The following is a 25,370-nucleotide window of genomic DNA, read 5'->3' on the forward strand; positions in this document are numbered from 1 at the left end:
ACACACTCCCGCACAGTAGGTGGCAACATGCACAAACAAATGTGCGAACGCCATGATGTGTTGTTGCAGAATGACGATGGTTAGCTAGCGGAAAAAAATATGGTTAGCTAGCTAGCTGAACGTTAGTGTTCTGCGGCCGTGAAGTTATTGGTTTTGTTTGAGACCAAGCCACCTCACCACAAAACGTCATACAAGATTATATGAAATTGCATTATTCATGCTGGCGTCAAGCACGTTAAAGGTGAGTAGCTATATCTGTCTGCCAGGTAAAATTATATCTAAGCTAGCAGGATACTGGCTGGCGTACGCATGTGTTGAAATGTAACGTTAATAGCTAGTCTTTTAACGTTAGGTTAGCTGCGTTTCACAATACGAGACAAACAGTGGTGTGTTGACACTGTTGGCTACTGTGGCTAGACAACTTGCTAGTTAGTAATCTAATAATTGCGAACAAGCTAGGCAATTGAATCAACATGCTACAATAGCTGACTAGCTAGCTATACAGCATAACACTACCAACAGCGTGTTTTTTTTAACGAGTGCGTTTAGCTAGCCAACGTTAACTGGCTAGTTGCTTTGTTAGCTAACTAGCTAGCTTTTTGGGGGAGGGGGCTGACTTGAACATTACCATTATTAGCCAGCTATCCATTATCATGATGCTAACTAACGATGATGCTAATAGAGCTAGCTAATAAACAACAACCAAATATAGCTAGATAGCCTGTGTTGCTTGACAATATATTAAGGTAATCTCCCAAAACGTTTGAACTAGACAAACAACACATTGTTTGCTAGCCTAATGTTAGTTATACTCACACTTGCCACTTTGTATTTACATCTGCTTCTTGTTATAGCTAGCTAGCATATCAAAGATTGACGTTGATACAGGTAGTATATAAAATGTCATCACATTGGAAAATGCTCAACTAAGCTGTACGTTACTACGCTGTACGTTACTAGTTGCCCATCAATGTAGCAATCAATTTTTTTTTATCGAACAACTTCACCATAGTTATGTTGTTGAAAATAAGACTGGTGTCCCGGTTTATTTGCTAAGTAAAGTTCGGAGTCATATGGTTTTTATATATATATATATATATACACACACACACACACACATTTATTTTTGGTCACCATGTTAGAGGAGGTTGATGTGCTGTCCAGAGAGGTTTGGTGGCGTTTTCTCATGTCAACGTTATGTTGACACAAGTGGTCCTGTCAGACTTTACAGCCCTAATTTACATCCGCAGACAATGTTCCCAGCCGGAGTCAGAACTAGTGGTTTGGTTTGGATCTCAGAAAGGCCCATCTGGTGTGCACAATGGGAGGGAGCTGTCCATATTTTTCTGGAAGAGAGGCTACCTTAGTGCCACTATCTAACTGGCGTGTATTCATTACGGAAAACGTTGGTCCAGTTCCTGGCGTTGGGCCAGTAACCGAAAGGTTGCTGGATCGAAACCCCGAGCTGACTAGGTAAAAGTCTGTCGTTCTGCCCCTGAACAAGGCAGTTAACCCACTATTCCCCGGTAGGCTGCCATTGTAAATAATAATTTGTTCTTAACTAACTTGTCTAGTTAAATAAAGGTTCAATTTAAGAACCAAACGTTAGCGAACAGAGCAAAATGAGAGTTTCTATGGGACAAATTCAGGTGGAAACCTGACATTGAATTGCATAGAATTCTACATCGGTCAGAAATTAGGTTTTTAGAGGTCGACCTCTACAAGCCAGAATAATTGAATAGTTGAATAATGTACACAATATAAAAATAAATGCATGCATACTTGCGTTTACATGGTTTCTGTGCAAGCTTATAAATCTGAATGCGCTTTGAAAAGTTGATGTAATTATACTTTTCTGTGGATATATTGTCTCACATTCCTACCGCCAAAGGAATAACTGCACGGACAAGAGGTGAAATATACTCTTATTCAACATTCAGGCTTGTAGAGGTCATGAGAGGAAACTTTCCTGATTCAAATGCTCATTTCTGCCCGATGTAGAATTCAATGCAATTCAGGATAAGTTTTTCAGGCAAGATCTCTCTTTGTTTAGTTCCTTGTTTCCTTTAAAGAAATGTTTTGCAACAGAATCTGCTGAATGAATACACCACTGGTCCATGCCTCAGGCCGTCGGAAGGAAATTATACCCCACCTGTCCAGGGTCTGTTATTGATGGGGTGGGGTTTTAAGGCTGCCCCTGACCTATCCTAATGATGGCTGATTTCCCCCCTTGGGGCCAAGCCTTTGTGGCTGAGTTTGCGTGTTTCGGCATTCCTCCAGATTTATTGTAGACTCTGTGCGAGAGTGGAGGTCCTCTCCCTGAAAACGGCAGTGAAAATGGTTAAGATCCATTTGACCAACCCATTCTGAATTTATGTTGCCTTGTAACTCAATACTGAAATTACATTGTAGACACTAGTTACCTTCCAAAACTACATAGAATTGAAGTAGATGGATTTGATTGGGGAAGGGAAAGCATCAAGTTGCTGAAGTATGTGTGCATTAGGCTAGATTTGATTATGTCCTGTTAATACGACAGTGTCTTCCATTTCGTTCCAGGTATTTGAGGAAAATATCTGCAGTGGAACTCTAGGCCAAACACCCACCTTCCTCATCAGCCTTTGGATCTCCTCAGTGTGTAAAAATGTATCCTTTGATAGTCGCCTGGCTGAAGGACTGATCTACACGCTGGACTTCAAAGATGGAGAGGAAACGCAGAAAGAAATGAAAAGATCAGGCCGTGTGCAATGAAGACATCTGTGAGCTTTGGGCACGAACTGCTCTGTTGATGGATGATTGCCATATCAGCATTATTTTTGTCTTGTCATATGTTAAACAATTGCCCCTGGCTGCTAGGAAGCCTGCTCTGGGCTTGGAGGGATAAAGACTATTTCTGATGGGTGGTGAACAGAAAATAACTGCTTGGACCATGACCCTGGTGCGTATTTGTTTCTCGCTACTAGTGGCCCTGCTATGTGGCAGGTTGCCTTTAGTGGGGACAGAGGGAGGAGATGGGACCGCATCCACCTCCACTTCATCTCCCAACCCTGATGGGAATCACAGTTCCAACTGCTCAAGTCTCACTGTGAAGCTGGAATTCTCCACCAAAGTTGTTGAACATGGTAAGTGCTGTTGTCTATTTGTATTTCTCAAGCTTTTACTAGAACACATTTAAAGCATTGTGAAAGTGTAAACAATAATTGAAACAGACAGATGAATGCATATTTCCTCTGTCAGCCACAGTATGTTTGAGAGATTTTCAGGTCACACATGATTTGTTTAAGATGATTGCCATTTATGACCTGCAAGTCAAGTGTATTTTTCTCTTTTATGGTGTTTGTGTTTAATGAATTGCCACCCATTGACCACAGACCAACAACACAATGTGAGCCTTTGCAGGACGATCACAGTCAAGCTTTTCTACACTACTCTACCTGGCTGGAGATTCCAGGCTTGGCAGGCAAACAGTGGTGGGGTATTCAATGGCTGTTGTCCCAGAGAGTACACAACCACCCCTTTCCCCCTCCTTCCTCTTAAAGGTCCAGTCAGAGTAGTCTGTCTGGATGCTTGTCTTTGCAGCCCTGCTGTGGACAAGGCTGACAAAACGCCATGCCAGAATATAACGTGATAGTTATTGTCCCCTTAATATTGGCCTGCGGCTGAATGTGTCCTTTGTGCTACAGCCCTTTTTACGAATTCCTAGTGACCCAGTGAGAGCAGTGCATTGTGAAACAGGGCGAGAGGTCATCATGACAGAGTGGTGGGGCTAAGGGGTCAAGATTATTTGAAGGACCTTGTGCAGAGTCAATAAGGAATTGTTTTGTGTTTTTTATGTCTCTGCTATGCCAACACATACAGTACCAGTCAACAGTTTGGACACACCTACACATTGCATGGTTTTTCTTTATTTTTAAACGATTTTCTACATTGTAGAATAATAACGTAGACATCAAAACTATGAATCATGTAGTAACCAAGAAAGTTTATTTTATATTTAAGATTCTTCAAAGTAGCCACACTTTGCCTTGATGACAGCTTTGCACACTCTTGGCATTCTCTGAACCAGCTTCATGAGGTAGTCACCTGGAAAGTATTTCAATTAACATGTGTGCCGTAACCTGTGAAACCCCATTCCGCTAGCGGAACCCCTCGCCAACAGCCAGTGAAATTGCAGGGCGGCAAATTCAAACAACAGAAATCTCATAAATCAAATTTCTCAAACATACAAGTATTAGGCACCATTTTAAAGATAATATTCTCATTAATCCAGCCACAGTGTCTGATTTCAAAAAGGCTTTACAGCAAAAGCTCCACAAACGATTGTTAGGTCACCACCAAGTCACAGAAAAACACAGCCATTTTTCCAGCCAAAGAGAGGAGTCACAAAAAGCAGGAATATAGATACAAATTAATCACTATCCTTTGATCTTCATCAGATGACACTCATATGACTTCATGTTACACAATACATGTATGTTTTGTTCGATAAAGTGCATATTTATTAGAGGTTGACCGATTTTAATCGGATTTCAAGTTTTCATAACAATCGGAAATCTGTATTTTTGGACGCCTATTATTATTAATTTTTTTACACCTTTAACTAGGCAAGTCAGTTAAGAACACATTCTTATTTTCAATGACGGCCTAGGAACGGTGGGTTAACTGCCTTGTTCAGGGGCAGAACGACAGATTTTTACCTTGTCAGCTCTGGGATTCAATCTTGCAACCCTACGGTTAACTCATCCAACGCTCTAACCACCTGCCTCTCATTGCACTCCACGAGGAGGCTGCCTGTTACGCGAATGCAGTAGAAGCCAAGGTAAGTTGCTAGCTAGCATTAAACTTCTCTTATAAAAAACAATCAATCAATCATAATCACTAGTCAATCATAATATCACATGGTTGATATTACTAGTTTATCTAGCGTGTCCTGCGTTGCATATAATTGATGCAACGCTGGAGGATGATTTAACAAAAGCGCATTTGCGAAAAAAGCACAATCGTTGCACGGCTGTACCTAACCATAAACACCAATGCCTTTCTTAAAATCAATACACAGAATTATATATTTTTAAACCTGCATATTTAGCTAAAAGAAATCTAGGTTAGCAGGCAATATTAACCAGGTGAAATTGTCACTTCTCTTGCGTTCATTGCACGCAGAGTCAGGGTATATGCAACAGTTTGGGCAGCCTGGTTCATTGCGAACTAATTAGCCAGAATTTTACGTAATTATGACATAACATTGAAAGTTGTACAATGTAACAAGAATATTTAGACTTGGGGATGCCACCCGTTAGATAAAATACCGAACAGTTCCGTATGTCACTGAAATAATAAACATTTTGTTTTCGAAATGATAGTTTCCGGATTCAACCATATTAATGACCAAAGGCTCGTATTTCTGTGTGTTATGTTATTAAGTCTATGATTTGATAGAGCAGTCTGACTGAGCGATGGTAGGCAGCTGCAGGCTCGTAAGCATTCATTCAAACAGCAGTTTCGTGCGTTTTGCCAGCAGCTCTCCGCAAGCACAGCGCTGTTTATGACTTCAAGCCTATCAGCCTAATGGCTGGTGTAACCGATGTGAAATGGCTAGCGGGGTGCGCGCTAATAGCTTTTCAAACGTTCAAGACTTGGAGTAGTTATTCCCCTTAGGTAGGTGCGAGGAGAGGGACGGAAGCTATACTGTTACACTGGCAATACTAAAGTGCCTATAAGAACATCCAGTAGTCAAAGGTATATGAAATACAAATGGTATAGAGAGAAATAGTCCTATAAATACTATAATAACTACAACCTAAAACCTCTTACCTTGGAATATTGAAGTCTCATGATAAAAGGAACCACCAACGTTAGCTTTTTTACATGGCACATGTGGTGCTCTTTGTTTCTGCAATTTATTCATGACAAATGTACAGTGTGTACATGTACAGTGTGTACCCTTTTACTTCTCCAACACTTTGTTTTTGCATTATTTAAACCAAATTGAACATGTTTCATTATTTATTTGAGGCTAAATTGATTTTTATTGATGTATTATATTAAGTTAAATTAAGTGTTCTTTCAGTATTGTTGTAATTGTCATTATTACAAATACATTTTTAATTTTTTAAATCGGCAGATGAATCAGTATCGGCTTTTTTTTTTGGTCCTCCCAATAATCGGCATTGGTATCGGTGTTGAAAAATCATAATCGTTCGACCTCTAATATTTATATCCAAAAATCAAATTTTACATTGGCGTGTTCCAAAACATGCAGAGATTTTTCAGAGAGACACATCAATTTACAGAAATACTCATAATAAACATTGATAATAGATACAACTATTATACATGGAACTTTAGATAAACTTCTTCTTAATGCAACCGCTGTGTCAGATTTCAAAAACTTTACGGAAAAAGCATACCATGCAATAATCTGAGTACGGCACTCAGAGCCCAAACCAGCCAAAAGAAATATCCGCCATGTTGTGGAGTTAAAATGAGTCAGAAATAGCATTATAAATATTCACTTACCATTGATCTTCATCAGAATGCACTCCCAGGAATCCTAGTTCCACAATAAATGTTTGATTTGTTCGATAAAGTTCATCGTTTATGTCCATATACCTCCTTTTGTTAGGGCGTTTGGTAAACAAATCCAAACGCTCGTGCAAGTCCAGCGGACAGGTCGGACGAAAAGTTATATTACTGGTCGTAGAAACATATCAAACAAAGTTTGGAATCAATCTTTAGGATGTTTTTAACATAAATCTTCAATAATGCCCCAACCCGGAGAATTCCTTTGTCTGTAGAAAAGCAATGGAACGCGAGGTAACTTTCACATGACCGCACGTCACGAGCTCGTGGCTGCTGGCAAACCTCTGACTCATTCCCCTCATTCAGCCCCCCTTCACAGTAGAAGCCTGATACAATGTTCTAAAGACTGTTGACATATAGTGGAAGTGCAAGAGTGACAAATATCCCACTGTATCTTCAATAGGGGCTGAGTTGGAAAACTACAAACCTCAGATTTCCCACTTCCTGGTTGGATTTTTTTCTCAGGTTTTTGCCTGCCAAATGAGTTATGTTATACTCAGACATCATTCAAACAGTTTTAGAAACTTCAGAGTGATTTCTATCCAATACTAATAATAATATGCATATATTAGCATCTGGGACTGAGTAGCAGGCCGTTTACTCTGGGCACGGTTTTCATCCAAAAGTGGAAATGCTGCCCCCTATCCCATTGAAGTTAAATGTTAATATGTGGAATGTATTTCCTCCTTAATGCTTTAAAGCTAGTCAGTTGGAGTGGTAAACAGAAGATGGCCCTATTTGCCAAAAGACCAAGTCCATATTATGGCAAGAACAGCTCAAATAAGCAAAGAGAAATGACTGTCCATCATTACATTAAGACATGAAGGTCAGTCAATCTGAAAATTTTGAAGAACTTTGAAAGTTTCTTGAAGTGCAGTCACAAAAACCATCGATTGCTATGATGAAACCGGCTCTTATGAGGACTGCCACAGGAAAGAAAGACCCAGAGTTACCGCTGCTGCAGAGGATAAGTTCATTAAGAGTTCCCAGCCTCAGAAATTGCAGCCCAAATAAATGCTTCAGATTTCAAGTAACAGACACATCTCAACATCAACTATTCAGAGGAGACTCTGTGAATCAGACCTTCATGGTCAAATTTCTGCAAAGAAACCACCAATAAAGGACACAAATAAGAAGAGACTTGCTTGGGCCAAGAAACACAAGCAATAGACATTGGAACGGTGGAAATCTTTCCTATGGTCTGATGAGTCCAATTTTGAGATTTTTGGTTCCAACCACTGTCTTTGTGAGACGCAGAGAATGTGAGCGGATGGTCTCCGCATGTGCGATTCCCACCGTGAAGCATGGTGGCACTGTCTGTGATTTTTATTTCGATTTCAAGGCACACTTAACCAGCATGGCTACCACAGCATTCTGTAGTGATACGCCATCCCATCTGGTTTGGGCTTAGTGGGACTATCATTTATTTCTCAACAGGACAATGACTCAACACACCATCAGGGTGTATAAGGGCTATTTGATCAAGAAGGAGAGAGATGGGTTGCTGCATCAGATGACCTGGCCTCCACAATCACCCGACCTCAACCCAATTGAGATGGTTTGGGATGAGTTGGACTGCAGAATGAAGGAAAAGTAGCCAACAAGTGCTCAGCATATGTGGGAACTCCTTCAAGACTGTTGGAAAAGCATACCAGGTGAAGCAGGTTGTGTGAATGCCAAGAGTGTGCAAAGCTGTCATCAAGGTAAAGGGTAGCTACTTTGAAGAATCTCAAATGTAAAATATATTTTGAATGAACACTTTTTTGGTAACTAAACTCAGCAAAAAAAGAAACTTCCCTTTTTCAGGACGTTTCGTCCAAATAACTTCACAGATCTTTGTTTCCCATGCTTGTTCAATGAACCGTAAACAATTAATGAACATACACCTGTGGAACGGTCGTTAAGACACTAACCGCTTAGACTGTAGGCAATTAAGGTCACAGTTATGAAAAATTAGGACACTAAAGAGGCCGTTCTACGGACTCTGAAAATCCCAAAAAGAAAGATGCCCAGGCTCCCTGCTCATCTGCGTGAAAGTGCCTTAGGCATGCTGCAAGGAGGCATGAGGACTGCAGATGTGGCTAGGGCACAAAAAATTGCAGTGTCTGTATTGTGAGACGCCTAAGGCAGCGCTAAAGGGAGACAGGACGGACAGCTGATTGTCCTCGCAGTGGCAGACCATGTGTAACAACACCTGTACGCTGATCAGTACATCCGAACATCACACCTGCGGGACAGGTACAGGATGGCAGCAACTGCCCGAGTTACACCAGGAACGCACAACCCCTCCATCAGTGCTCAGACTGTCCGCAATAGGCTGAGAGAGGCTGGACTGAGGGCTTGTAGGCCTGTTGTAAGGCAGATCCTCACCAGACATCACCGGCAACAACGTTGCCTATGGGCACAAACCCACCGGTCGCTGGACCAGACAGGTCCGATTCACGTTTATTGTCGAAGGAATGCGCGTTACACTGAGGCCTGTACTTTGGAGCGGGATCGATTATGGAGGTGGAAGGGTCCGTTATGGTCTGGAGGCGGCGTCACAGCAGCCTCGGACTGAGCTTGTCATCATTTCAGGAAATCTCAACACTGCGTTACAGGGAACACATCCTCCTCCCTCATGTGGTACCTTTTGTCAACCAAGACTGTTCTTATTTGCTTTTATTTCTCTGATTTGGTTATTTGCTTCTGCTCAGTGTTTTGTGATAATTCCAAAGAACTTTATGGTCTAGTTAATTGTTATTAAAATTGTTTGTCAGTCAGAATTTACAAGGCTTTGTAGAAAAGTCGTATCTCTATTGCATTGAAGATGGCAGAGGAACTGGTAGTACAATGCAGCACTGTTTTCTTTTTATCGGAGGGAGGTGCAGAGTTGGAAGGGTCACTGGGAGTTTAAAAACAAAACTAGAGCAGTGATGGGCAACAGGCGGTCCCCCCTTTTGTAGCTCCGCGGATCAATTTCCAAACCCCCCCAAAATACATTTTTTTTTGGGAGGGGACTCAAGTCGGTTACTGTAGAATACCCAAGATGCAATTTTGAAATTTGGATATGCATCAGCAGTTTCTCTCATGTTATTCACTGATGGTCACTTAATTAGCCCATGTCAGCTACATTTTTTTTAGATTGGTCACTTAGTGTAGCCAGCTATCTAACCTTTTAATAATCATGGTTGAATTACGGATTGGGGCGCCCCCATTGATTTTGTAAAGGTGTCTGCATGCTTCCCAGCCGGAAGAGTTCGTGCATATATTATGACAACATTTTGACGTTTTTGTTCGTTTTTCTGGAGGCACCCTGGAGTTTGGAGCCAAAGTCTACGCCCCTTTGTCAGTGATTGGTCAACAGTAGGGATTCTTCAATAAAGTCTGTCATTCAACAAGAGATTACTTGTTTTTGTAAAATTGTGCCACTAAGATCTCCTCTGCAAAAAACGTCAACATTAATGACAGATTTCTTGAGGTGTCTTAGATGAATTCTGACCATTTTGAGGAAGTGTATGCTGGCTATGGCGTCTCAATTGACAAGCGGTAGTATTGCCACTTTTTTTCTCGTGTTTCAAGCGAAGGTCTTTTGACTCTAGAACCACCTGGCCTTTCAGCCTATAAGTAAGTGCCCACTAGAGAACGTACCTGCATATCCATCAGATGCATATCAACCTGCAAGGTGTAGCAAATCTAAGCATCAATGCTTGATAAATAGTGCATAAACTATTATAAAAGATTAATTACATATTTGTGGAAATGTATAAATAACAATAGTTATTTGTTTCAATAGTCAAGGTTTGGTTTTGTATAATTCTACGAAGTCCTAGAAAAACAAGCCTATAGCCTATTTTAATTCCCCTTACAATAAAAACATTACAGTGTAATTCATTTGATCAACTTTATTTGTGGGTTTGATTTAGCAATTAAAGTCCAGTTACAGCTTCTTTTGACAAAGTAGAAATGAAAAAGATATGATCAGCCAGGTGCGTAGGTGAAATTATTTTCTGTATTCCTAAACAAAGGCACCAGTGCATGAACAATTGTAAAGGATGAATTATGTAAATAAATAGCATATTTTAATTATGTTACTAGTTTTTGCTTAGTAGCTAGAGCAATGCTGCTGCACGAGTGGTCATGTGCTGAATTGATGGACAGCACGGATATTCTTGGAAAAAGTCAAATTTGAAAATAGAGCTGCACCTCTTGAATTCAGTTATTTGACAAAGGTAGGCGTAACAAACTGCACAATATACTCTTTCTGAGACCTGTATAGAAATCTCAATTTTACCTGCATGTGACTGAAGGAGGATTTGATAAAGTGATGATCCTTTCCCTGCGTCTTTAAATTACAAGGTGCCCATCTCTTCATGTACAATTTAAGAACTGAGGCCTAATATTGTCACTCAACAGATGTCTATAGGCTAACTTGTATGTGTGAGATTAGTTTCGGTGTAGTCTCGATGGGCCTGCTATGCAGGCTGACTGGCATCATTTGTTTCCCGCTCATCAACTTGGATAGAGTCAAGGATATGTTTTGCATTATTCTGAAGGCCTTTTGCAACACAGCATGTTTGTTTTTCCATTACAATACATTCCATTAGTAAGAGTTACAGTAAATAGAACAGTCCTCTAACAGCTTCTTTTTACATAGTAAAACATAAAAGAGAATGGTATCAACCTCTAAAGCGCACGGTCAAATGAACAAGCGCAACGCTGATAGATAGGCATAACACAAACTCATCATTACACTGTCTTTCTAAATTTAATTAACCTCTTCACCTTCCTTATCATTCAGTTAGGCCCAATTTAAATACAATTTTGAAGTACGGTGCACAATTTTCGACCATTTGTCAGAGAGAGAGACACATTAGCGCCTGGCTGGGTACCAACATCCTACAGCACATTGTCTTGGCGGGTTAAGTTTGGAGTAGGTGTGAAACAACAGCTAAAGGCTCTAAATACTTCTGACAGGAGCAGTGTAAAATACAAACATTTAGGAATAGTCAGGAAAATGTTATTTTATTTACAAAATCAAATGTCAGTGGCCAATGCTGATTCTAGTGTTAAGGGAGTATGCGAGCACACTCGTTCGGTTCAGCTAGCTGACTTCGGCTAGGTGCCAGCCAATCTGAAGCATGCTGACGCCTTAAGTCTATCTCACTCCGATATCATATTAATATGGCATAAGTAATGGCAAAATGTGTAGAATTGTAAGTAATTCGTTTTTAAAAATGGCAATATTCTCGCCGCCCTATGGCAAAATTTGTACAATTGTGTTAAACTTGTTTTAAAAAGGCAACATTTTCTCTACGGGGGGGGGCAAAAGGATTGGGCAGGCCCTGACTGCATGTGTAGGTACACAGCCCTGTGAGCCACTGGTGAGTAGAGATTTTTTTTTGTGGTCCCCGCCGCCATCAAAGTTGCTCGTCCCTGTTCTAGAGACAAGAATATTACAGTGACTGCAATGTACACAAATCTCAGGGATTGCCAAGTTAAACCAATGGAGTTATTCCAGCTTTACCTTTATCTCTCTCCCCAAATGGCAATGCCACATATAAATCTGTTGACATGGAATCTCCCACAGCCGGAAGCGCAACTGTCATGGAGATACTTAACGATTACCATGTTCTCTCCTCTTTCTACAGAATACATTGTGGCGTTTAATGGCTACTTTACAGCCAAGGCACGCAGCCACTTCATCAACAGTGCTCTGAAGAGCTCCGAGGCCCTGGACTGGCGCATTGTGCCCCGGAAGAACCCAGCCAGTGACTTCCCTAGTGACTTTGAGGTGGTGCAGATCCGCCAGGCCTCTCACAGCAGCCTGCTCACCCTGGAGGACCACCCTTACATCAAGAGGGTCACTCCCCAGCGCAAGGTGTTCCGCACACTCAATTATACACCCGACTGTGAGTCTCTGTCTTTGCCTCTTATAGTCAAATATTTACACATATTTTGCTCAGTCCTGCTTTTCTTGTTTTAACTGATCCACATATTTTATGCTTTTGTCTTCTAGATGGGTTGGGTGTTTAGAAACAAACCCGACGCATGCGCAACTATGGGGCAAAACGGACAGGACTGGCTTAGATTGTAAACTATATTTTGCCTCCGATGTTTATTGAAAACATAAATAAAGTTGCGCAATAAGCACTTGTCTCTCAAATACATCGTTAGACGTTGGTTAGCCAGCTAGCACATTTTTGCCTTATTAGCATATGTGACATCAGTCAAAACACCTCAAAACAAGACATGGATCAAATGAGCTGAAACGAGCCACTTATTATTCACCACATGGCAGTTTCTTGTCATTGTTGCTAGCTATCAGGTCATTCAGAACCTTAACACACGGCCTTCTGCCCTTTGGAAGTGTGCATATCATTTTTGTGACGTTGTCAGCTAACCCGTCTCTGGACCATCCCCATATCCCCCATACGTGTGTGTCATATCGTATAGCTGCCTTTCAATCACATTTGACCTCTCCCCCTTGTAAACTCACCATCTTATTGTCCCTCGATTGAAACTGTTTCATGAAACTGTTTGATCTCACACACGTCTGCTCACCAAACTGAACCCCACACACTGACTGCTTTGTCAGAGGTAAATGTAGGTGAATATTTTATCCCCGCTACACAATAGCTGTAGTTTGGTCAGTGTGTCTTTGTAATGCTCCAGGCCGTTTCAGTGCTCTGTTCTGTCCTTCTGTGTTGTGTTTGGACGCGTTAGACGTTTAGTAGGGATCATATATCTTGCAACACATACCCCCTGAGTACTAACCAGCAGTAGGGCAGCTCCAGACTGGTGGGGGGCTGGCAGAAAGGAGAGCTCTGTTTGTGCCTGCGGGTTGGTAGAAGTCTCTCTCCTAGGATGAAAGAGTGCTATGTCTGGGCACTTTGGAGCCCCCCCCTCCACCCCAGAGTATTTTTTTATTTAACTAGGCAAGTCGGTTAAGAACACATTTTTATTTAAAACATACGGCCTACACCGGCCAAACCAGGACGACGCTGGGCCAATTGTCGGCCGCCCTATGGGACTCCGAATCACGTCTGGTTGTGATACAGCCTAGTTCAGTTCCCACTCACCACCATAATGACCATGCTGCAAACCAATAGTACCACTCACTGCCACCAATTTAAACATTATCTAATTTATTTGGGGTATTGGAAATTAACTAACTTAAAATTATCTGAATTGACTGCCCGGCTTCATTTGGAGGTAATAAATATGATTGGCCATCACTATTGGAGTGACTGTAGGAGAATCGCGGAGTTTAATGTACACTGATCAAAAATATAAATGCAACATGTAAGGTGTTGGTTTCATGAGCTGAATTAAAAGATCCCAGAAATGTTACATACGCAAAAAAAATTGTTTACATCCCTGCTAGTGAGCATTTTTCCTCTGCTAAGACAATCCATCCACCTGACAGGTGTCATATAAAGAAGCTTATTCAACAGCGCGATTGTTATACAGGTACATCTTGTGCTGGGGACAATAAAAGGTCACAAAAAAAATAAAAAATAAAAAAAATATTTCACCTTTATTTAACCAGGTAGGCCAGTTGAGAATAAGTTCTCATTTACAACTGCGACCTGGCCAAGATAAAGCAAAGCAGTTAGACACACAGCGACACAGTTACACATGGAGTAAAACAAACATACAGTCAATAATACAGTATAAACAAGTCTATATACGATGTGAGAAAATGAGGTGAGATAAGGGAAGTAAAGGCAAAAAAAGGCCATGGTGGCAAAGTAAATACAATATAGCAAGTAAAACACTGGAATGGTAGATTTGCAGTGGAAGAATGTGCAAAGTAGAAATAAAAATAATGGGGTGCAAAGGAGCTAAATAAATAAATTAAATACAGTAGGGAAAGAGGTAGTTGTTTGGGCTAAATTATAGGTGGGCTATGTACAGGTGCAGTAATCTGTGAGCTGCTCTGACAGTTGGTGCTTAAAATGTGCAGTGTTGTCACATAACACTGCCACAGATGTCTCAAGTTTTGAGGGACTGTACAATTGGCATGCTGACTGCAGGAATGTCCACCAGAGCTGTTGCCAGAGAATTGAACATTAAATTATCTACCATAAGCCACCTCCAATGTTGTTTTAAGGAATTTGGCTGTACGTCCAACCGGGCTCACAGCTGCAGACCACGTGTAACCACGCCAGGACAGGACCTCCACATCAGGTCTGAGACCATCCACCCAGACAGCTGATTAAAATGTGGGTTTGCACAACCGAAGAACGTCAACGTTGTGAACGTCAACGTTGTGAGTGCCCCATGGTGGGGTTATGGTATGGGCAGGCATAAGCTACAGACAAGGAACAACATTGCATTTTATCAATGGCAATTTGAATGCACAGAGATACTATGACGAGATCCTGAGGCCCATTGTCGTGCCATTCACCCGCGCCATCACTTCATGTTTTGGCATAATAACGCACAGCCCAATGTTGCAAGGATCTATACACAATTCCTGGAAGCTGAAAAATTCCCAGTTCTTCCATGGCCTGCATACTCACCAGACATGTCACCCATTGTGCATGTTAAGGGATGCTCTGGATCGATGCTCCGCCAATATCCACCAATTTCGCACAGTCATTGAAGTGGGGCAACATTCCACAGGCCACAATCAACAGCCTGATCAACTCTGAGGCAAATGGTGGTCACACCAGATACTGACTAGTTTTCTGGTCCACACCCCTACCTTTTTTTTAAGGTGCCTGTGACCAACTGATGCATATCTGTATTCCCAGACATGTGAAATACATAGATTAGGCCCTAATTTATTTATTTCAATTGACTGAAATCCGTATGAATTGTTGCTTGTTGTTAATTTTTTTCAGTGTAATTAGACTTCTTAGAGGAGCCATGAGCAGCTCTGTCAGTGTCACTGAGCAGTTGCCAGTGAGAAGAGGACTAACTTACTGCCGTAGGGCCATTTCACATGATTAGATCAGCGTTGCTTGTTAATTGCCCACCACCATCACCCCTCTCTTGACTCTGATTATTGTAGTGGTCTGGTCGCTGTTGAGTGAGCTATCTGCTTTTGAACCCAATCATGTTCAACAACCTCATATATTCTGCATGATAAACTCAGTACAGTAGCTAATCATCATCCAGATTCAGTCAGAAATCACGGTTTGGCGTATTCTGTAGATCTTTGATTTGAAATGAAAACAGCCGATTGCTTCACTGCATACAGGATCAAGATATTACACATCACATTGGGAGCTATCCATCTCTCTCAATATTGTGCACACACCAATGTATAACTGAATGTTTGTTTTGCGCTCCTGGGCTTTTCATTGATTGTGTTTTTTAAAGATCTTGTTCTTGATGTTTTCCTCTCTTGTCATCCCTTCTTTTCAGTGCCGGATCCTGGGGCAACCTGCAACAACGACACCCGCTGGACCCAGAAGTGGCAGTCGTGGCAGTCGTCCCGTCCGCTGCGCCGGACCAGCCTGTCTCTGGCCTTCGGCTTCTGGCACGCCACGGGCCGCCACTCCAGCCGGAGGCTTCTGAGGGCCATCCCCCGACACGTGGCCCAGATATTGCAGGCAGATGTCCTCTGGCAGATGGGATACACCGGTGAGGACAGACACTGTGTTTATCTGGTTGTCTATTAGTGTATAAACACTTGTGGGCTGCAGGTAGCCTAGTGGTTAGAGCGAAAGGTTGCTGGATCGAATCCCCGAGCTGACAAGGTAAAAATCTGTTCTGCCTCTGAGCAAGGCAGTTCCCTGGGTGCCCACTGTCCCCTGGGCGCCAAAGACGTGGATGTCGATTTATGGCAGCCCCCCGCACTTCTCTGATTCAGAAGGGTTGTGTTAAGTGCAGAAGACACGTTTCAGTTGAAGGCATTCAGTTGTACAACTGACCTTTCCCTTGTGTGTTTCTGGGTTTACACTAACATGTCTTCTGTAGCCTGCATGTTTCTAAATATCTGTATTCTTTGTGTGTAGGTTCTGGGGTGAAGGTGGCCGTTTTTGACACAGGACTCAGTGAGAAACATCCACATTTTAAGAATGTGAAGGAGAGAACCAACTGGACCAATGAAAAGACACTTGATGATGGTAAGATAATGCTGTGGTCAAGATTTCTGGTAGTGCTTAGTGATGGGATTTGCTTTTGAGGAGGAGTGGATGTCTATTTGTGCTACATTGCACTCACTACATTTGGTATATTTTTCTCTGCAGGGCTGGGTCATGGTACCTTTGTAGCAGGGGTCATTGCCAGCATGAGAGAGTGTCAGGGCTTTGCCCCAGACTCTGAGCTTCACATCTTCAGAGTGTTCACCAACAATCAGGTGTCATACACCTCTTGGTTCTTGGATGCCTTTAACTATGCCATTCTGAAGAAGATTGATGTCTTAAACCTCAGCATCGGCGGTCCAGACTTCATGGACCACCCCTTTGTTGATAAGGTGATTAAAAGAAGATGCCGAAGCTGTCCGAAGCCGTTAGTGTTTCCCACTCTGAATTGATCAAAATGTGTGTTTGTGTGTGCCAGGTTTGGGAGCTGACTGCTAACAGGGTTATCATGGTCTCTGCCATTGGGAACGATGGGCCACTTTATGGGTATGTTCTGACCTTGGGAGGAGAGGTGACGGTCTAGAGGATGTAGTATTGATTGGTGCAAGATACTGATTAGTTTGAAGAGCTATTATGAACCAAATATATGTAAGCATAGAGTTTTTACTGATGATACTTTATCCCTGTGTATTCTAGCACCCTCAACAACCCAGCGGATCAGATGGATGTGATTGGGGTCGGTGGGATTGATTTTGAGGACAACATTGCCAGGTTCTCCTCCCGGGGGATGACCACTTGGGTACGTCTCCCTCACAACCCACAGCATAACCCTGAGTACCTTCTCACATGTCTATCTCAGTGTATTCTTACCTTTCCCAGTCAGAGTAAACTGAACTCTGTTCCCCAGCCTTCCTGTTATCAGTCCCAGACTAGACATCTAACCCTGTGATCTGCAGCCCCCGTCTCTGCCATAGAAAAACACTGAGATGGAGGAGTTCAATGTGCTCTGTGCTCAGACCTTGAAGCATGTGGCACTTCATAGCCTGCATTTTGTGGGACATATACTGTAAATGAGGAATGCAAACATTGTAGGATTTGTCCCATGTTCTCTTCTGTCACTCTTTCTCCTATACTGCCTCTCTCCCACTCTTTATTCAACATGATTCTGTCTTGTGTTTTAGGAGCTGCCTGGGGGGTATGGCAGAGTGAAGCCTGACATCGTGACCTATGGCTCTGGGGTGAGGGGCTCAGGAATGAAGGAGGGCTGTCGCTCTCTCTCAGGGACTAGCGTAGCGTCACCTGTGGTGGCAGGAGCTGTGACTCTACTGGTGAGGTAAGTCATTTCAATGACTACCCTTACAGCTGCATCAGCGTTGTTAAAAAAAATATATATATATATTCCATCAGTCACCTAAGCCATATGACTCTGCTTTTGAAATGGAAGGAGCAAAGGACCCAGATCCCAGGATGGCTGTGGAGGTGCAATGTTTACGCAATGTTTACATAACCAGTGAATGTGTAACTTTGAGAACTGTGTTGTTGCTTGCTCTAACTCCACCACCCTTCCTGGCTGTCTACACCTCCCTTTTCCCCTGGCCTCTCCCTATCATGTGGTCTTATCTCACCTCCTACACAAGCACGCACACGCACTCACTGGAGATAACACTGTTGTTCCAGATGTTTTTCATGGTCTTAATCTCAGCCATCTTTGTGAGAGAGTTTCTGCTTTTTATCTGGGAGCAGAATAACGTCACCCCATAAATTACACACCTGATACGGTCTCCTCAGGTATGGAACTCTCAAAGTAATTTGCTGTCTTAAGGATTGGCTGTTGCATGCCATACTGAAGCCATTATTACTTTAAGTGAAATGCTGAGACCTGGCCAAAGCAGTTTACTGCCATGTTATGTTGAACAATAATTACCATTAAGACATACATATCTCAATGGGTTTTCATACATTTTCTGTGTTCAAACATTAGCTAGCTTCAGCACAGTAGCATTAAAGCATCCAATTGATAAGGTGGTCTAGTTCTGCAGTTTCTGAAATAGACCTTACTCAGCAGCATTTCTCTAAGAGACCATGAAAACCTAATTTGCAGTGTTAGTGACAGACTAAGAGTCCGGAAGGGCTGATAAATTGTAACAACAGTCTTCAGGTTCGATATGCAGTTACAGTTTAACGGCCAGACTGTACTGTCTGTGTATAAGTGGTCTGATGCTGTTGTGTTTCCCGTGGACTCTGGGATAAATGAAACGCCAATAGATATCCTTCACTTCAAAACAACAAGGACACAGACATTTAACAGAATCAATCTACTTTCCCTGCAGGAAAGGAGCTGACACACTTTCACTTTCTCTCTACACGTTTTATGTAGGTCTCTCTTAAGATCCAGACAGAGTTTAATCCAGACTTCTCACGTCTCTTACAAATTGGTTTATTACACCTATCTACATCTCTCTCTAAAACATCATCATCCCTCTCTCTTTCTCATAGCAAGCTGTTGAGTCAGATGGTCGCTCTTGCTTCATATGTCCTATCTTCATTGAAACCTAATGTAAAGCTAATGTAATAGTTGTTAACCCAGCCGTGTCCCTCCTACAGCACGGTGTTGAACAGAGAGCTGGTGAACCCAGCAAGTATGAAGCAGGCTCTGATCGCCTCAGCACGGAGGCTCCCTGGAGTCAACATGTTTGAACAGGGCCACGGAAAACTGGACCTCATCAGAGCCTACCAGATCCTCAACAGCTACAAACCCCAGGCCAGGTATTACACACACTCTGCACGCTCGTCATCATAACACGCACACTCTGCACGCTCGTCATCATAACACGCACACTCTGCACGCTCGTCATCATAACACGCACACTCTGCACGCTCGTCATCATAACACGCACACTCTGCACGCTCGTAATCATAACACGCACACTCTGCACGCTCGTCATCATAACACGCACACTCTGCACGCTCGTCATCATAACACGCACACTCTGCACGCTCGTCATCATAACACGCACACTCTGCACGCTCGTCATCATAACACGCACACTCTGCACGCTCGTCATCATAACACGCACTCACTTTACATAGTATTCACTCTACAGTCAAGTCACATCTAATGTTAAATGTTCACTCTTTTTTTACTTTGAAAGGTTCTAGCAATGTCCAATAATCAGAACTCTAACCTAATCTCATGTTGATTTGATCCTGTTTTGTCTTTAGTCTCAGTCCCAGCTACATCGACCTGACTGAGTGCCCCTACATGTGGCCCTACTGCTCCCAGCCCATCTACTACGGTGGCATGCCCACCATCGTCAACGTCACCATCCTCAATGGCATGGGTGTGACTGGCAGGATTTTGGACAAGGTACTTTTATATAGACGGCTTTGTGTCTCATGTCAAAACATGAATATACATTTATCTGACATGCTGTTTCTTTCTTGTGCCCTCCAGCCCATCTGGCAGCCTTACCTACCGCAGAATGGTGACCACATTGATGTGGCAGTCTCCTATTCGCCAGTCCTCTGGCCCTGGGCTGGATACCTGGCCGTCTCCATCTCTGTCGCCAAGAAAGCTGCATCATGGGAAGGGATTGCCCAGGGTCATGTGATGGTAACCGTGGCCTCGCCTGCTGGGAATAATGTGAGTAACAACAAGGATCTGTTTCACATAGTTACCTTTCACTGTTTTTATGGGATTTCTGTAAATCACACTGACATCCTCTTATGTAGATTTGTAACCAGAGAGCATCATACAGTTTAAAAAAAAGCTATATTTGGATACTACTGTTAGAGTTAGCATGTGTCCTGGGTCAAAGGTCAATGTTCTGACCCTCATTATTTTCTAATTCCTCAGTCTGAGGTGGGTGGGGAGATGACCTCTACGGTTAAACTGCCAGTCAAGGTGAAAATAGTCCCCACTCCTCCTCGTAGTAAGAGGGTTCTGTGGGACCAGTACCACAACCTGCGCTATCCACCTGGCTACTTCCCTCGCGATAACTTGCGCATGAAGAATGACCCATTGGACTGGTGAGTTCTTCGGACAACTATTTACCTCAGTATCATTTTAGTTTTAAGAAAGAAGATTAGGCTATTTCAGGTGTACTGGCTGTTTGGGGTAAGTTGCCGTCTGTAGTGCAACTCTTAAAACGTGCCATAAGAGCAATTGGTGTCTTGATGTTGTTTTTTTTCTGAATCATTTGTAGGAATGGAGATCACATTCACACCAACTTCAGGGACATGTACCAGCACCTGAGGAGTATGGGTTATTTTGTGGAGGTCCTGGGTGCACCCATCACCTGCTTTGATGCTAGTCAATATGGTGAGAGTATTTTTGCTCTTTGTCAGTTGATTCTAATCTAAAAACAAGTTAAAGTGGGATATGGGAGAGCAGCACATGAATAAATGGCTTCTCTGTCATTGCTTACAGCAATAATTCTAGTGCCTCTGCATGCATAGCTTATTGGTTTTCTCTGGTCTCGGCTGACATCTCCTGTGTGTTTAGGGACATTCATGATGGTGGACAGTGAAGAGGAGTACTTTCCTGAGGAGATAACCAAGCTGCGGCGAGACATTGATAAGGGACTGTCTCTCATTGTCTTCAGTGACTGGTACAACACCTCTGTCATGAGGAAAGTCAAGTTCTATGATGAAAACACCAGGTAGGTATTTCAACCCCACTGTGTAGCTCCTATTATATCCCCCTCCTGATCTAAATTCGTCATTCAAACATCAATGGACCGATGGGGCATCATGCCTTGTGACTATAGGGGGAGGCGGCAGGCTTGAGATTAGAGAAGTGGACCAGCAATCTGAGGGTTGCCAGTTCAAATCTCACTGGGATTCGGCCACCCACTGTCGATGTTCCCTTGTGCAAGGAACTTACCCCCTAAACTTCTCATTGGCTGCTGCCCTCTGCTCCTGCCTCTGCAACCTAATGTGTGTTAGTGATGCGTGGGTTGACTCATAACCTGCAGTCCCTGTAGTTATAGTATTTCAACCACATAAAATATTCCCCTCAGGCAATGGTGGATGCCAGACACAGGGGGCGCCAATGTGCCAGCTCTGAATGACCTGATCTCTGTATGGGGGATGGCCTTCAGTGATGGGCTCTATGAGGGAGACTTCACCATGGCAGACCATGACAGTAAGAACACACTCTGATACTCTTACACACCCTCATTCACTTGCTGTGCCACTCATTTTGAAATACATTGTGTAAATCTAGAAATGATTCAGATTAGATGGATTACTTCATGATATGTTATTTAGTGTAATGTTTAAACTCTTCTCTCTCAGTGTATTATGCATCAGGGTGCAGTATTGCAAAGTTTCCAGAGGATGGGATTGTGATTGCCAAGACCCTAAAGGATCAAGGTATATAACACACACTCACTGCCACAACACACCTGGCAGCTGTTACCATGAGGATGTTGCTGAATATTCCCCCACTCCTCCCCTCTCAGGGTTGGAGGTCTTGAAGCAGGAGACTGCTGTTGTGGAGGGTGTTCCCATACTGGGAATGTACCAAACACCATCTGAAGGGGGAGGTCGGATAGCCCTTTATGGAGACTCAAACTGTATAGATGACAGTCACAGGCAGAAAGGTAGAGAATCCACCTGCTGTTTCCCTTGTTCTCTATAAAACTGTTTCTGAAATAAAGGTTTGAACTCCTCTTCTGTGATCAGTTCGTGTCTGATTTTGACCATTGATGTGTGTTTCCCCCATAGACTGCTTCTGGCTGCTGGATGCTCTTCTGCAGTATACCTCCTACAGCATGACTCCTCCCAGCCTCATCCACTCCAACAGCAGGGTGACTCCTCCCACTGGCACCGACCGTCCCTTGCCAGAGAGACTGGAGGGTAAGGCTAACACTAGAGCTTCAGTCATTGTAAATAAGAATTTGTTCTTAACTGACTTGCCTAGTTAAGTAAAATTAAAACTAAATTGCTATGATGGCTAATACAGTACCTTTATTCCTCTCTTCCACAGGTAATCACCTATATCGCTACTCGAAGGTATTAGAAGCTCACTTGGGAGACCCAAAGCCCCGCCCACTCCCTGCCTGCCCTCACCTGTCATGGTCCAAGCCACAGCCACTCAACGAGACTGCACCCAGGTGTGTGCCAAATCACCTGTCAAAGTCCCTAACTCCTGTAGTGTTCATTTCCTTCTCCCGACTTTCCTCTCATTCTCTATCAAACAGATGGAGAGATTGTTGGATAATGCCACTCTTTCTTAACTGGTAATCTCCTCAATAATGTTTAACCATGTATTTGTACTCTCCCTGGTTCTATTTGTTATCAGTAACCTATGGAAGCACCAGAAGCTGCTATCTATTGACATGGACAAAGTGGTGCTGCCTAACGTCAGAAACTATAGACCCCAGGTCCGGCCTTTGTCCCCTGGGGAGAGTGGAGCCTGGGATATCCCTGGAGGTAAGAATATATACCAATCAGAATGATCACTGACTCCAAATCACCTTACTGACCCAGTTTGTTTAAAGGGGAAGTGCAGTTAAAAAGGTGATTTTTCTCGTTTTTTTATACTTTTTTTCACACTGAGGTCGAAGTAATACTTAGTAATTGTGAAAATGATTATGCCCTTTTTGTGTAAGAGCTGTTTGAAGAAGATGCATGGAATTTCAGCCTGCTCAGGTGGGATGGATCATGACATCTGATTATTCTGACCAATGACCAGTAGTCTTTTATTTGCATATGTATCCTTCTACTTTGGAGGGGTAGGCAGTCTACCAGTGGTTCCCAACCTTTTTTGGTTACTGTACCACCAACGGAATTTTGCGCTGCCCGGAGTACTCCTGAAGTACCCAATCATGTGCATTTTACCAGTAGACCTATGGTCTCATGAGTCTTCTCAAGTACCTCCTGTGGATAGGCCAAGTACCTCCTGTGGATAGGCCAAGTAGGCCAAGTACCCCCAGGGGTCCTAGTACCTCTGGTTGGGAACAGCTCAGACAATCCTATCCACCAATCAGGTCTGTGTATGTAAATGTGTTTAATTGTAAAAATTTGGATCAGAAAAATAACACATTAATTTGAAGTTATTTTCAAGAAATAAACTGTGATTTATTAGACATAGTGATGATTTTTTTTAAATAAAATGAAAAACTGCACAGGTGCTAAAATATGCACACAAACAGTTCAAATGTCTGAGGTCTGTTTCTTCAGTCTTGTCACTGTTAATAATAGTTGACAATCGTCATGTACCGCGTGATGCCTCTGTGTGACTGACACTCCTGTTTTCTCCCCAGGTATAATGCCAGGCCGCTACAACCAGGAAGTGGGCCAGACCATCCCCATGTTTGCCTTCCTGGGAGCCATGGTTGTGTTGTCCTTCTTTGTGGTGCAGCTCACCAAATCCAAGAACAAGCCCAAACGACGGAAACCAAGAGTCAAACGTCCAACGTACCTCCAGCAGCAACAGCAGCAACAACTGGCACCAACAGGCAAAAACCCTACAGTGTGAGGCTGCCTTCCCAACCACCACAGACTATTGGGCCACAGCACACAAGGCCCAGAACTCTGGAAGACTAGCCTCCACTGAGGTGTTGACTGCATGTGTGCTTCTGCCTTTGAGTTGGGGCTGGTAGATGGCTGATTTAATGAGCAGTGTTTGTCTGACTTTGAAATATGCAGCCCACAAAACAGACAAGGATGTTTCCCACAGGACCTCACCTCTTTCGCCTCTACTTTTCACAAGAGCTTTTCATTCCACTGACCAAATGGAGTTTGAATGAAACGTGTCTGTCCACTTTTTGTATTTATTGAATCTGTGCGTCATCCCCTGATTGGTTTCATCTTCCTCAAGGTCTTTTAAAGTCAGATTAGATGAACTGGATTGAAAACAAATTCTGATGTTTTGAAATACTTATTTGGATCTTGCTTTTTTCTCTTTCTGTTCAGGTGATTATGGGTTGCTTAATTTGTTAATTCTTTGTTTTTATATTTTATATAATGAGCCCTGGTGAGGCATTCTGTTAAAGTCCAACTGTCATTGAAGTAGCTTTGGCAAACTTTTTCAAATATATCATCAATTAAAAAGCGTTAGCCTTGGGTCCCTTGTTTATTGTTGTATTGTGTGCCATTCAAAAAACACAGCTTTCTCCATACTCTTCTAATGTAATTAATCTGTTAAAGTATATTGTGGAAAGCCACGGCATGCAAGACGATATGTCTAAATCTAGCAGGCGTTGTCAGGCTTTCAACAGTGTTCTAATGTCGAGATGACCCACACCATCTGTTGTCTATCTACTGCCTTCACTCCAAGTGAATGCGAAATATAGGCAGCATCTGAAATGATAATTCGATGGTGTATATCTTTCACATTCATTTGGAATTGAGACGTGTAGCTGGGTGACTAGGATCTAATGTAGCATACAACAGATGGCTATGGACAGGGACCATGCTTCACACTTGGGGTGAACTATTACACATTTGTGGCAACTGAAGATTTATTTGGGACGCTGTTGATGGAACTGTTATACAGCTAAAACACAGGATTAATGGCCTTGTCATGATCTAGCATGAGCTGTTCAGAAACTAACCTGATCAAATAGAGGTATTCTAAAGTGGAATATTCTTGATCAATGATCATATCAAATATTTTACCTTAAAGTAAGTCATGGTCAAACACTATTCAAAGGATAACTCAAGTTGTGGTCATTGTTAGATATGAAAAGAGTGAATTCACCTGTTCTGACTTTCTACAGTGCTGCATTTTGATGAGTGTTTCTCATATCAGAATTTCAG

General features: G+C 42.6%; 1 protein-coding gene across 1 annotated transcript; it reads left to right on the plus strand.

Annotated features, from left to right (window-relative positions):
- On the plus strand, positions 1-24,676 carry LOC139400266 (membrane-bound transcription factor site-1 protease-like). Its single transcript, XM_071145269.1, has 22 exons — positions 1-241; positions 2,560-3,122; positions 12,213-12,473; positions 15,940-16,158; positions 16,533-16,643; positions 16,767-16,993; positions 17,080-17,147; positions 17,298-17,400; positions 17,783-17,934; positions 19,206-19,367; positions 19,824-19,968; positions 20,056-20,244; positions 20,458-20,630; positions 20,807-20,922; positions 21,106-21,262; positions 21,623-21,747; positions 21,900-21,977; positions 22,067-22,207; positions 22,332-22,463; positions 22,594-22,720; positions 22,909-23,039; positions 23,873-24,676. Exons 2-22 carry the CDS (start codon positions 2,897-2,899, stop codon positions 24,085-24,087), a joined length of 3,258 nt encoding a protein of 1,085 aa, XP_071001370.1. The 5' UTR covers positions 1-241; positions 2,560-2,896; the 3' UTR covers positions 24,088-24,676.
- The last annotated feature ends 694 nt before the right edge of the window (positions 24,677-25,370 follow it).

This window comes from Oncorhynchus clarkii, chromosome 1 (assembly GCF_045791955.1).
Source record: "Oncorhynchus clarkii lewisi isolate Uvic-CL-2024 chromosome 1, UVic_Ocla_1.0, whole genome shotgun sequence".
In the NCBI taxonomy this organism is placed as follows: domain Eukaryota; kingdom Metazoa; phylum Chordata; class Actinopteri; order Salmoniformes; family Salmonidae; genus Oncorhynchus; species Oncorhynchus clarkii.

Bases quoted from the DNA above. Each gene is read 5' to 3' on its own strand.
- LOC139400266 (XM_071145269.1), top strand. From the start codon at position 2,897: ATGGGTGGTGAACAGAAAATAACTGCTTGGACCATGACCCTGGTGCGT. The intron at 16,159-16,532 runs GTGAGGACAGAC...CTTTGTGTGTAG, and splicing joins CTGGCAGATGGGATACACCG to GTTCTGGGGTGAAGGTGGCC. The intron at 21,748-21,899 runs GTAAGAACACAC...CTTCTCTCTCAG, and splicing joins CACCATGGCAGACCATGACA to TGTATTATGCATCAGGGTGC.